At 39.1% G+C, this 14964-nt stretch overlaps 1 protein-coding gene across 1 annotated transcript; it reads right to left on the reverse strand.

The window, feature by feature from the left end:
* Nucleotides 1–5089: 5089 nt before the first annotated feature.
* LOC110490058 (somatostatin-1A) lies at nt 5090–7278 on the reverse strand. The gene is made up of 2 exons (XM_021563184.2): nt 7004–7278; nt 5090–5599 (listed from the first exon to the last, which is right to left on the reverse strand). Exons 1-2 carry the CDS (start codon nt 7139–7141, stop codon nt 5393–5395), a joined length of 345 nt encoding a protein of 114 aa, XP_021418859.1. The 5' UTR covers nt 7142–7278; the 3' UTR covers nt 5090–5392.
* Nucleotides 7279–14964: the final 7686 nt, after the last annotated feature.

Genomic DNA, 14964 nt, shown 5'->3' on the forward strand with positions numbered 1-14964 from the left:
ACGTTAACGCCAAATTGTCTCCCATATTGAAAATCTTAGTTAGTTAATCTTTGCTTGTCTAGCTAAGATTGTAGACAATGACTGACACCATCGATAATTTAGCTTCGACGTCTTTGGCGGCATTTCTATTTATTTTCAATTGTCAATAGAAAGGTCGCCAAAGACGGCGAAGCTAAATAATCAACGGTGTCAGTCATTAGGGCACATGCACATTCATTAACACTATTTCTCGCAAAAAGCACTCTCAATCTAACCAAAGTTCAAGTGTTTTCAACGAATGAACGTTCAGTGAACAGTCAACGTTACCTAGTTAAAATTAGCATGCGAACTTGACTTGCCAACATTCCAATTCAAATGAACGCTAGCTAACGTTAGCTTGCTAAGGAGAAAGGTAGACGGGGATAAACAAATGAACATTACCTTTCAATACTGCGGTTGATATATGATCCATGCCTGGATATGTGTCATCCATTCCATCTTCATTCATGGTGTTGTTAGATGACTCAAAGACTTGGTCCGTCTTTGACTTTTTAGTTATAGGCCTCCCTTATGTATCTAGATAATGTGATGAACGTACATCAGTTAAGCAATATCACACAAGAGGGAGTGCTGAATATCAGCACAGCTGTGATTCGGTCGTAGGTACGAGGCCACAGGCAGAAGATAATAATATTCTGTATAACAGCACGACCTCGAGTGTGATGTTGCTTTAATACAACAGTTCTACAAGCATGATTTATTAGTTAATAACAGTAATAAGTGACAACAGATTATGATTTGTTTATTTATTTAATCATTTATTTGGCTCCGCCAACACACATAGTTCCATAACTGAACTGGGACACATATTTCTCTAACTGGTCTGGGACTGGATTGTTGCAAAGCACCACATATACATTTTCCTACACACTAGCTTGCTACTGCTACTTTGTGTAGGTCTATACGTTACTGTACTCTCCTGGCAACCATTCATAATTTAACTCACATGTTATTTGTGGAAATATGTTCATCTTTGTGGTGCGAAGTTTGTTACAATTTAAGATAGATAACGATCGTTAATGTAATTAACAGTCAACACCTGTAAAGCGGAGTGATACATGTATAGTTCAAAGCTCCGGTGCTGATGTTCTCTACTCCAATCAAATAAATACATTTTCAGTTCTTTCCGCCCTTTTCATTGAAAGCAGTGGGAACGTTTTACTTGCGTTTTCTTTTAGGTACATTCAAGATGCTTTGGGGGTACGTTATCTGCTGTGTTTTTAATGCTTTTTCATTGAAACTGTTATTGAGTCATATCAATAGATTGCACAGTCGCAGCCCTGATTTCTGGTTTCTGGTTGAATATAGAGTGTACAATTCCTTCTATCATCGTGTAAAGAGAAACCACCTTCAACACCTACTTGATTTCACCCGACCAGATGAACAGCCATCAGAGGAAAGCCAAGTACCACCGGAACAAGTAAGTAGCTAGCTAGCATTTTTTTTAATCTCTGGATTTAAAAAATAATTTAATGAACGGACGATACATCGACCAAAGTCCATAGGCTATTCGATCATTTTAGCAATAATGACTCTTATGGCTAAAGCTGGGTTAATGTGAAAATAATCAATGATAAATAGGAACAAAACACTTAAATAGCTCTATTTGTATAACTAAATACAATTTCAAATAATAATCTGTTTCTTTGATGTGTGGTACACAAGACAACATTCAACCCGATCAGCTTCTACCTAAGTCCAGCATCACTGATCAGCAACTGCATACATCTGACTCAGATGAAGCGCAATGGGGCATTGACCAACATGGAGCTGTCACAGTGACACAAGTAAGTTACTCGGTTGGTGGCAATCTACTGAAATTGACCATATTTTTTAAAGTACTTAGATTTACTAATAGCATTCATAGTCAGTCTTTGCAACCACTTCTCCTGTCACAAACATTATACTTGTCTTGAACTAGTAATGTCCAGCCTCAAGACACTACATTCAAAGTCAAAAAAATGTAGGATTTGACAACACATGCCACTGCTTTTGTGATAAATGCTAGAGCCAAGCATCGTCTCTCACAGGTAAGATACTTTTTCTGAACAGAGCACAGCATTTGGTTTGTTACATTATGCAGAGCATTTTGTAGTGGTTCAGTGATGGTTGAGTTCATTCTCAGTGCTAGGTTGTCCACCTTACTATTGTTGATCCCTTATGTCCTTATGTTAATAAATATGTCATAAACAAATCTGAATATCATAGGTATACAAGATGGAATGTTCCATCCTCCATGATTGATTGATTGATGATATCCCCACCTCTCTCTCTCTCTCTATATACAGTGCCTTGCGAAAGTATTCGGCCCCCTTGAACTTTGCGACCTTTTGCCACATTTCAGGCTTCAAACATAAAGATATAAAACTGTATTTTTTGTGAAGAATCAACAACAAGTGGGACACAATCATGAAGTGGAACGACATTTATTGGATATTTCAGGTCCGAGATACTGTTGTGAAGAAGTTTAAAGCCGGATTTGGATACAAAAAGATTTCCAAAGCTTTAAACATCCCAAGGAGCACTGTGCAAGCGATAATATTGAAATGGAAGAAGTATCAGACCACTGCAAATCTACCAAGACCTGGCCGTCCCTCTAAACTTTCAGCTCATACAAGGAGAAGACTGATCAGAGATGCAGCCAAGAGGCCCATGATTACTCTGGATGAACTGCAGAGATCTACAGCTGAGGTGGGAGACTCTGTCCATAGGACAACAATCAGTCGTATATTGCACAAATCTGGCCTTTATGGAAGAGTGGCAAGAAGAAAGCCATTTCTTAAAGATATCCATAAAAAGTGTCGTTTAAAGTTTGCCACAAGCCACCTGGGAGACACACCAAACATGTGGAAGAAGGTGCTCTGGTCAGATGACACCAAAATTGAACTTTTTGGTAACAATGCAAAACGTTATGTTTGGCGTAAAAGCAACACAGCTCAAAACTCTGAACACACCATCCCCACTGTCAAACATGGTGGTGGCAGCATCATGGTTTGGGCCTGCTTTTCTTCAGCAGGGACAGGGAAGATGGTTAAAATTGATGGGAAGATGGATGGAGCCAAATACAGGACCATTCTGGAAGAAAACCTGATGGAGTCTGCAAAAGACCTGAGACTGGGACGGAGATTTGTCTTCCAACAAGACAACGATCCAAAACATAAAGGAAAATCTACAATGGAATGGTTCAAAAACAAACATATCCAGGTGTTAGAATGGCCAAGTCAAAGTCCAGACCTGAATCCAATCGAGAATCTGTGGAAAGAACTGAAAACTGCTGTTCACAAATGCTCTCCATCCAACCTCACTGAGCTCGAGCTGTTTTGCAAGGAGGAATGGGAAAAAATGTCAGTCTCTCGATGTGCAAAACTGATAGAGACATACCCCAAGCGACTTACAGCTGTAATCGCAGCAAAAGGTGGCGCTACAAAGTATTAACTTAAGGGGGCTGAATAATTTTGCACGCCCAATTTTTCCGTTTTTGATTTGTTAAAAAAGTTTGAAATATCCAATAAATGTCGTTCCACTTCATGATTGTGTCCCACTTGTTGTTGATTCTTCACAAAAAAATACAGTTTTATATCTTTATGTTTGAAGCCTGAAATGTGGCAAAAGGTCGCAAAGTTCAAGGGGGCCGAATACTTTCTCAAGGCACTGTACTTCAACATTGTTGTTGAAAAAAAACGGGATTTTGTTTTTGAGTATACAAAACATTAAGAACACCTGCTCTTTCCATGGCATAGACTGAGCAGGTAAATCCAAGTGAAAGCTATGATCCCTTATTGATGTCATGTGTTAAATCCACTTCAATCAGTGATGATGAAGGGGAGGAGACAGGTTAAAAACGGTTTCTAAACCTTGAGACAAGGTGAATGGACAAGGCAAAAGATTTCAGTGCCTTTGAATGTGGTATGTTATCATCAATGTGGCCAAGCTTACTGCTATCTAGAACCTCTATACCAGGTGGTGTCAGAGGAAGGCCGTAAAAATTGTCAAGGACTCCAGCCACCCTAGTCAGAAGCCTGTTCTCTCTTCTACCGCATGGCAAGCGGTGCCGGAGCGCCAAAGTCTAGGTCCAAGAGGCTTCTAAACAGCTTCTACCTCCAAGCCATAAGACTACTGAACATCTAATTAAATGGCTACCCAGACTATTTGCATTGCCCCCCCCCCCCCCCGCATATTTTACGCTGCTGCTACTCTCTGTTATTATCTATGCAAAGTTACTTTAAAAGTTCTACCTACATGTACAGATAACCTAAATCCCTTGACTAACCAGTGCCCCTGCACATTGACTCTGTACCGATAACCCCTGTATATAGCCTCGCTATTGTTATTTTACTGCTGCTCTTTAATTATTTGTTACTTTATTTAAAAAAAATTGTAGGTATTTTTCTTAAAACTGCATTGTTGGCTAAGGGCTTGTAAGTAAGCATTTCATTGTTGTATTCGGCACATGTGACAAATACAATTTGATTTGATTTGATGTTATTAGGTACTAGGCGCATCGGTTTGAGTGTGTCAAGAACTGCAACGCTGCTGGGTTTTTTACGCTCAAAAGTTTCCCGTGTGTATCAAGAATGGTCTTCCACCCAAAGGACATCCAGCCAACTTGACATAACTGTGGGAAGCATTGGAGTTAACATGGGCCAGCATCCCTGTGGAAAGCTTTTGACACTTTGTAGAGTCCATGCCCCAACTAATTGAGGCTGTTCTGAGGGCAAAAGTGCCAGCGTGCAACTCAATATTAGGAAGGTGTTGTTGCTGCTGGAGGTTTGTCAGGTCAATGTTTACATTATGCCTACCCTTCATAAATGTAAACTTCTTATGGCACACCACAACACAACAAAGTCAGTTTATCCAACAATGGATTACCGCCTAAAATAAAACTATACCCTGTAACCAAAACTATACTCTGTAACATCATTCCAAATGGAGGAAACAAGCATGCTTATCCTGGAGAGAAGTGTGCTAGCATCTCATAGGAATAGGCTATTACTGAATTAAAAAAAAAAAACATTTAAAAGAGGAGCAAAATAACAATATATGAATCAACTCATTGGTTCTGAAACACAGATTTTATTCAAACAAACAATTAAAAATAGTCTGCCAAAATACATAAATCACAGTCAAAGCAGAATTGCATACATTTGTAGAACATTCTTTCTTGTGTTCCTTTTCGGAAAAAAATCTAAGTGAGCGATAGAAACATCAGAATGATTGTTAAAGTTATAACAGTGTTTATTTAAATTTTTTGAAGAGGAGGGTTAGGCCATGGTGCATTGGATTCAGCAATGAGTGATTGAAACAAAAGAGATGAGATGTAGTACACACAGTAAAGGGCCCGGGTGTAGATTCATTAACACGATGTAAAGGTTTTCCAGAAGAAGTTCTTGCATCCAGCCTTGCGTTCACGTGGAGCCAGTACTGGGCCGGGTGCACGCTCCAGCTCGAGATCCACATCCTCCTGCTCCACGCCATGAGACATGTCATCCAATTCAATCGCCTCGTTCTCTACATGTGCGAGCTCTGAGAGTAGCTCTACGAGTGTATTCCTGGCAAGCTCCTGAAAATAGATCAAATAAGATTAAATAGTTATTTTTTCTGTTTTGTGGAGACAGAACATTTCACATTTTAGCAACAAGATCCACTGAAATAGAAAGAAATCAACATGCTTTAAAAAAAATTTTAGCATACCCATTTAGGAAGGAAATCAGTGTTTGAATGTTTTCGCTTCCCTCACATTGCTAGAATAAATAGATGTAGGCTATTAAATCTGCATTATTTCAATTTATTTAAGCTGTCTTCAAATCTATTAAAATGACCTTTCCAATGCTGTTACGCATGAATCGATCACTTAAACCGAGATGTATAAACTACTTTCCCATCATGTACATTTTTGGGGGAAGAACACTTTTCATTAATAAACATTAGGTACTTTTTTACCCATTCTACCGTATGTTCTGACTATGCTACGTAATTGACAGCTAACTACAGCATACCCCAAATTCCAGAGACCTCTTTCGTTCTTATTTTACATTTTTCATTTTAAAGGTTGATTTAAAATATAGATCAATATACATTTATATTTTGTTAGTTGCTCTGATACCAATATTTCCTCAGCACTTAATAATATGTATTTCAACCTGTCCTGGCTCTAAGTAGAGGAGAGATTGACTTCATCACTACTTTGTGAAAAGTATTGACATATTGAATGCACTGAGCTGTCTGTTTAAACTACTGGCACACATGTCAAACACCAATGCAAACCCCACAAGACATGCCACCAGAGGTGTCTTCACAGTCCCCAAATCTAGAAAATACTATTGGAGGCACACAGTACTACATAGAGCTACACAGAACTCTATTCCACATCAAGTAGCTCACACAAGCAGAAAGATCAGATTGAAAAAAATATAAAAATGCACCTTATGGAACAGCATAAACTGTGAAGAGACACATACACAGTCATAGACATCCATACACACACATATGATAACATACGCACTATACACACACATACACATGGATTTGTGTTGTAGATATGTGGTAGTAGAGTAGTGGCCCGAGTGCACACACAACTATGTTGTGAAAAGTAATGTAATGTTTTTTTTATTGTGTATAAATCCATTAATTTTGCTGGAAGAGTGCCAGCATTTAAATGGGGATCCATAATAAATTCAAATACTTCATTTCTTGGTTGCTTCCCTGCATCATACTAATTTCCTCGATTAATTTCCCTGTGCCTGCCAGTAAAACCAAAGAGTTAACTGTATGGCAACGCATGTGCTTAAATTTACATTTCTAGAAGGTATAGTCGCTAGACTCTAGAGGTAAATCTACTTAAATTGTAGTTTACAGCTGTGCCATCAAACTCAGAAAAAAATAATATAATATGGCCACTGCAGCCAGAGATATATGTTGTTTAAGAACAATTTCTAATAATGAAAGTCTGATTGAAGGTATTTACCTGTTTGCCTGCAGGTGCCATGAGTGACCGTTGGAGCAGCTGGCGGAGTTTGGCATCGGACGGAGCGGCAGAGACGCTGCTGATGGCCAGGGCTAGGGAGAGTAGTGCTAGGGCGCACTGGACACGCGTCGAGAGCATCTTCTTCTGGGTCTCGGGGGAGGCAGAGGATGGATAAAGGTGGTTCAATTGGGCAGACAATCGTTGAGATTGGCTTCTCTTTGAGTTCTGCTGCTCCTGTTGTTCTTGTCCCCCCTCCGAACCTGTCTTTTAAACGGTTCATCTGACGTCAGGTGGTAAGGGGGGTTTCCTTCTGGTGGGTTTGGGTATGAGTGATGATTCCAAGTGACAATGTTTCCACCGATTAGAGAGTCGTGCGCATCCTTTGAGATAAGGGAATTCATGATCCTTTCATTTGTTGAATATTGTTCGATTAGTGAAAAATGGTTTCATTTGTATAGACTATCACTTCGTGTGGATCTTATTGAATTTCAGAAAATGTTCAGTTTTATAAAAGTTCAACAACTTCTTTTAGGGGGTGTTAAGCAAATGAGATGAACTCAAGGCTCTGGAAAATGGAAAATCAACAACACATAAATCATGAATAGGCTACAATGTGTCAAACTTGGCCTCAACTTTAATGATTATAAAACAACGTGTCTGAACGTCACTCATGCCTGAACTGTTATCGTTCTTCATAAATACACCTGTTGAAATGTTTAACATATTGTTTCTTCATATAGGACATATATGTATCCAATTAAGAGGACACTTAAACATATTCAAAACACTTCTCATATAGGTATTTTCACTCACTAATTCACATCATTATGCACGCCTGCAATGGTGGTGATGACCCTTTTGTATTTACAACAATTAAATTATTATCATACAAAATATCAGTATGAATATCTCCATATGAGACAAATATGCCTACATTTGGAATAAAACTAGGGAAGCAGAAAATGGATTTCACTTAAGCCTGCAGTTTCATATATTATATAAAAGGGGCACTTTTATTTGACATATGGATTTCATTTTTCTTTATTTCATTCATTTTTTGGCACACACTTACAAGAAAAGACTCATGTTGACGTGCAATGGATGTGGAGTGTGTTTCGTAGACGAGTTCTTCTGAAGACCTGTGGAATCCTCAGAATAGCCTACTATCCCACTCACTTCCTTTCATTTAAAACTGTAGCACACTTGCTCTCCAACGAAATATCCCTTTTTATAGTCACATACTGTCATGACAGTTTGAAATTTCATGGGCATTTTATATAACACAAATCCTGGTGTAATATTTGTTTGCCAGCCGCATGAGCTTCCCGATGTCTTGCCTGCATGGGTAAAGCGTCATAGGTACGCAATAGACTCTATTTTTAGCATTTACCTTCTAAGCCATTGTAATAAGACTTCTAAAGAAGACAGACTGCTAAATAGATAATCAAATGGCTACCCAGACTACCCACATTTACCCTTTTTTTACACAGTCTATTGACTTTATGCACACATACTGGATTCTACCCACACATTCACACATACTTACACTGATACCCCAACACACACACACACACACACACACAGACACAAACACACACACACACACACACACACACACACACACACACACACACACTACATGCATATTGACACCACACACACCCACACACACACATACACACCACAATTTCACACTCACCACATACGCTGCTACTAATCACTTTACCACTACCTGTCACGTTCTGACCATAGTTATTTTGTGTTTTCCTTGTTTTAGTGTTGGTCAGGACGTGAGCTGGGTGGGCATTCTATGTTGTGTGTCTGGTTTGTCTATTTCTATGTTTGGCCTGATATGGTTCTCAATCAGAGGCAGGTGTTAGTCATTGTCTCTGATTGGGAACCATATTTAGGTAGCCTGTTTTGTGTTGGGATTTGTGGGTGGTTGTTTCCTGTCTTTGTGTTTTATGCACCAGTCAGGACTGTTTCGGTTTTCACGTGTATTGTTTTGTATCCTGTTCATGTTTGAGTTACCTTATTAAATGAACATGAACTCTAACGACGCTGCGTTTTGGTCCGCCTCTCCCTCCCAATAAGAAAGCCGTTACACTACCTAAATGTACAGTACATAGCTACCTCAATTACCTCATATACCTGCACAACTATACTATGAAACAAATATCATATTTACCACAGGTGAACTCCACTCTGTAATGAACACGATGGGAGACAGAAAATTGGTTTCAAGCGCAGGGCGCAGCAGTTGTTTAGGGCCACAGGAGGAGGCAGGTAGCTGGGACCAGGGGCAGGCAGAAGGTCATACACAGCGCGTCTAAAAAGGCAACAGTACAGGCAGGGAAAAGGCTAGTAACTTCATCCGGGAGATCAGGCAATAGGTTGATAATAGGTTGATAATAGGTTGATAATTGGTTGATAATCCGAAATCCGGCTAAGGTACAGGCAGGGAATAGGCAAAAGGTGTCGTTAGTGAGGCAGGCAAAAACTATCATACACAGGAGGATTAAATTACAGGAAAAACAGAGCTCCGAATAGAAGTATGTCACAAAACAAACAATATCTCACATCGATGGGTGCAAAGAATTGAACTAAATAGTTTGTGATAATAACATACCGGTGTGTGAACAGGTGATCAGAATTCAGGTGATTGGGATCTGGAAAGTGAGCTGCGGTCAGGGGATCTGTGTGTTTGAGAGTGTAAATTGGAAGTAGATGTTACACACTCAAGTTGTAGAAACATCCCAAGGATGATCAATGGAAACAGGATGCAACTGAGCTCAATTTTGAGTCTCATAGCAAAGGGTCTGAATTATTATGTAAATATCGTATTTCTGTTCAAATTTGCAAAAATGTCTAAAAACCTGTTTTCGCTTTGTCTTTATGGGGCATTATGTGTAGATTGATGAGGGAACAAAAATATTCAATCCATTTGAGAATAAGGATGTAACGTAACAAAATGTGGAAAATGGAAGAGGTCTGAATACTTTCCGAATGCACTGTATAACCCCTAGACTGCAGAGCCATCCTCATCAACAGATTGGGAGGTCAGAGAGAGAGAGAGCGAGAGAGAGAGAGAGAGAGAGACGCAGCCACTTCATGCACCATTAGCACATCTGATGTGTAATTACTCTTCTCTCACTCCTCCCTCTCTTCTTTCCCTCTTTCTTCCTCACACACAGGCACGGTCTCACACACACACAACATGCTGGTTGTTTGTGTTTAATGTACTGGTTTGTCTTCTCTTCCGCATGGATCGCCAGCCCTCCCTCTCTGCCTCCCTAACTTGACAGCCATTATTCATGAGCAGTACAGGAGAGTGTTTTTTTTAAACCAAGATTTGAATCATACGGCTTCAACGTCAGCTGTCACATTCCATACGTTTGTCTGTGTGTGAGCATGTTTCTATGTTTGTTTTCGTGTTTCCATTTTACTGTAATCTGTGTGTCTCTATGGCCATGCATGTTATGTATATGTACTTGTCACATTCTCTGGTTAGACATCCTTTGTTTTGGTCTTGCTCACTATTGCACTCAATCTTATTTTTTTGTCGCTCATTTCTTTCTCTCCAGGTGTTTAACATGTGAAGGTTGGAGGATCATGTGTCAAAATGATTGAGTCACTGACAGGTATTCTAAATATTACCCATCAAGTTCAGGTGTTATGGTCACATGTATAGGACAAGATGCTACTTACATGTTCAATGGTATCAATTGGTGTTAGGGACTGTTTGTAATTTCTGGAACATGGTAAATGAAGGAATGTCGGGGAGGGTCATGCTCTTAAAATTTCAGTCCGGGGTATTTATTTTTATTTTTATTGATTTAGTCCAGGGGAGGGTCATGTAATTTCTAAATTAAATGTATATATTTCTCAGTGTTTTAAAAGTAGTTGCTTATTAGCTTATTATATCTCAATGTGTGTGTCACGCCCTGACCATAGTTTGCTTTGTATGTTTATATGTTTTGTTTGGTCAGGGTGTGATCTGAGTGGGCATTCTATGTTGTATGTCTAGTTTGTCTGTTTCTGTGTTTGGCCTGATATGGTTCTCAATCAGAGGCAGGTGTTAGTCATTGTCTCTGATTGAGAACCATATTTAGGGAGCCTGTTTTGTCATTGTGGGTTGTGGGTGATTGTATATGTTATGTTGCTTGTTAGCACAGTGTTTCATTAGCGTCACGGTTGTCACTTTGTTGTTTTGTAGTGTTCAGTTTTTCCATTAAAATGACAAACACTTACCACGCCGCATCTTGGTCCGAAGAGGAGGAAATCTGCCGTGACAGTGTGCCTAATGCTCAGCAGCAGACCACCATTCTCCACTGAGCAAGCAAGGTCAAATGTGTCTATAATTTAGTGTGGTCTCAATAAATATTATCACAAGCCTAAAGGTTATACAAAGTGCATGCTCGAAGAAGCACAGGACAAATATTTTTTTCTAAGAAAATGTACTTCATATTTCAAATATTACTTTGGGTAGAGGGAGGGTCAGTTGCTTTTTTCAAGCATTCAAGGAGGGTCATATGAGAATATATTTTGCTTAAAGATTTGATGTCCTTGTGGAAATGTAATTAGTCAAATTAAAAAATCCCCATCAAAATCCGTCAGTTTAAGCAAGAAATATCTGTTTATCTTGGGAGCAAGACAAAACCGTCCGTTGGGCTAGAAAGTTATTGCAGGTTTTTAAAATCACTGTTTTTTATTTTTAATGCTACTCTGTGATGTCACGAATATGAGGTTAAAAAGTAGCCCAATAAAAAATAGCCCATAATGCATTTTAATTTGAGGTCAGACTTGCTCTGTGTACCCCTTATTATAACTAACGTACAGTCCCTTACACACAGTTTTCTTGGCTCTCCTTTATTATCATATGATCCCTATGTGGGTGTGTGTGGACAGAATATTGTAGAATAGAGAAAGATGATCAGCAATCAATGATGATCATGTATAATAGCACCAAAGACTATTATGGGTCTCCATCTGTTTAAAACCTGTTGAGGCGAGGAGTACCCCGAGGGGAACTCCACCCCCCCCCCCCCCCCCCCCCCTTAAGCAGAAAAGGTGGCGTAGGGAATGCAAAAATATTCTTTCGAAGTATTTAACCTCCACACATTAACAAGTCCAATACCTCAAATGAAAGATAAACACCTTGTTCATCTACCCATCGTGTCAGATTTTTAAAATGTTTTACAGCGAAAACACAACATCTATTTATGTTAGACCACCACCAAACCAAAGAAAAAAACGTAGCCATTTTTTCCAGCCAAAGATAAAATCACAAAAGCAGGATTAAAAATAAAATCAATAACTAACCTCTTGAAAATCTTCATTAGATGACAGTCATATGACATGTTACACAGTACATTTATGTTTTGTTCGATAATATGCATTTTATATCCATAAATCTCGGTTTACATTGACGCCATGTTCAGAAATTCCTCCAAAATATCCTGAGGAATTATAGAAAGCTACGCCAGATAACAGAAATACTCATCATAAACTTTGACTAAAGATACATGTTCTACATATAATTAAAGCTACACTGGTTCTTAATGTAACCGCTGTGTCACATTTTTTTTAAACGTTACGGAAAAAGCCTAACATTGCAATAATCTGAGACGTAGTGCAAGGAGTCCTAGTTCAACAATAAATAATTTTGTTCCATAATGTCCAATACTAGTGTCCAAGTAGCAGCATTTGCTATCACTTTCAGCTCACATGCCCAAAAACTGACTTCTGGTCCAGGATAACTTGCATGAAAACTTCCAAAAGACATATTCCAGGTCGAAAAAACTGGTCAAACTAAGTGCAGAATCAATCTTCAGGATGTTATAATCATATTTATCCAATAACATTCCAACCGGATCATTCGTTTTCATCTGGGGCTGATTGGAACAGCCGTAGCACTCAAAGAGAAATGCGCCACAACAAAATGGCATTCGCTTGCGACACCGACTATTTTCCCCCCCATTAGGTCAAAGTTCACAGCAAATGCTCCATTACACTTTCTACTGAATGAGGACATCTAGTGGAAGACGTAGGAAGTGTTTCCAGATCCATAACTTGTTGGGAAGGGAGGGGGCGATGACGTCAAAGTTGCCCCAACTTTCAGGATTTCAAAACTTGTTTGGAAGATTGCCTGCCCTGTGAGTTCACAGATGTAATTCAAACGGTTTTAGAAACTTCAGAGTGTTTTCTATCCAATAGTAATAATAATATGCATATATTAGCAATTTAGGACAGAGTTTGATGCAGTTCACTATGGGCACGCAATTCATCCAAAGTGAAAATACTGCCCCCTATCTCCAAAAGGTTGCTCCAGTAGGGAAATACTGATGCCATCAATGGCCACACCATGAGGAAAATTATAGATTTCCCCATTGGCTGTAAGGATCCACAGTCAATGTTTTAGAATGAGTTACAGTAATAATGATGAAGATGGTGCGTAATCGAACCAGAGAATATTAGGGGCCTCTTTCTGTCTTGGCTGCAATTACTTACTTAGACCCATCTCCACATGAGGAGCATAGGCCATCAACGACGCCTCTCCAGCGAACTTGACTTGGCTAAAATAGGGAATTCCATTTCTCATCAACAGCCACGCTGAGTAAATTATATACTGTAGATTCCTCTCAAACCTCTATTTTACTATCTACATAGTCCTCCTGTGCCATTGGTGTGCCATTGTGGGATGTAAGGGTGAAGGGATCTGGGTGTATGTCTATGGGGAAAGTTGTCATGTAAACTGAGACAGGCTACAGTCTAACAAAATTATCGAAGTGAGCAGGTCAAACACACAGCCTTATGGCAACTTTCTATTTCTTAAATCTTATATTAATCTGTACTGCAGATTAGACAATGGAGAGTAATAAACCATGTCTGATATTACTGGTTGCAATCTCTCGGCTGCAGAGGGGACTCTTTCAAAATCAGCATGCAAATTGTGAAAGAAATGGGGGACTAGTAAAACAGAATAGAAAAGCAGGAGCACAGGGAAAACACGCTGGTTGACTTGAAAATACAAGACAAAGTGGCACAGAGAGACAGGAAACACAGGGATGAATACACCAGGGAAAATAAGCAACATCTGGAGGGGGTGGAGACGATTTTCCTCAGCGTTTCGCCTGCAATATCAGTTCTGTTATACTCACAGAAATATTTTTTACAGTTTTGGAAACTTTAGAGTGTTTTCTATTCTAAGGTGTCAATTATATTGTAGCATCTGGTCCTGAGAAATAGGCAGTTTACTTTGGGAACGTTATTTTTCCAAAAATAAAAATAGTGCCCCCTAGTTTCAAGAGGTTAAATTAATAACACACACATTATTGTATTTTTATCGTCTATATTGAATACATCATTCAAACAATCACAGTGTAGGTTGGAAAAAGTATGTGAACCCCTAGGCTAATGACTTCTTCAAAAGCTAATTGGAGTCAAGAGTCAACTAACCTGGAGTCAAATCAATGAGAGGAGATTTGATTTTGGTTAGAGCTGCCCTGCCCCATTAAAAACACAAACAAAATGTGCATTTGCTATTCACAAGAAGCATTGCATGAGAATAACCATGCCTCGAACAAAAGTGATCTCAGAAGACCTAAGATTAAAGACTTGTTGCCCCGCATAAAGCTGGAAAGGGTTTCAAAAGTATCTCTAAATGTCAGTCCACAGTAAGACAAATTGTCTATAAATGGAGAAATTTCAACACTGTTGCTAGTAGTGGCCATCCTGCAAAGATGACTACAAGAGCACAGCGCAGAATGCTCAATGAGGTTAAGAAGAAATCTAGAGTGTCAGCTAAAGACTTACAGAAAACTCTGGAAGATGCTAACATCTCTGTTGATGAGACTACAATACATAAAACACTAAACAAGAATGGTGTTCATGGGAGGACACAGCTGTCCACATTTTTTGGGGAAAAGAGCACCTGGACAGATGAAACTAAAGTTGTTTTG

The sequence above is a fragment of the Oncorhynchus mykiss genome, chromosome 15 (genome assembly GCF_013265735.2).
Source record: "Oncorhynchus mykiss isolate Arlee chromosome 15, USDA_OmykA_1.1, whole genome shotgun sequence".
Lineage (NCBI taxonomy): Eukaryota > Metazoa > Chordata > Actinopteri > Salmoniformes > Salmonidae > Oncorhynchus > Oncorhynchus mykiss.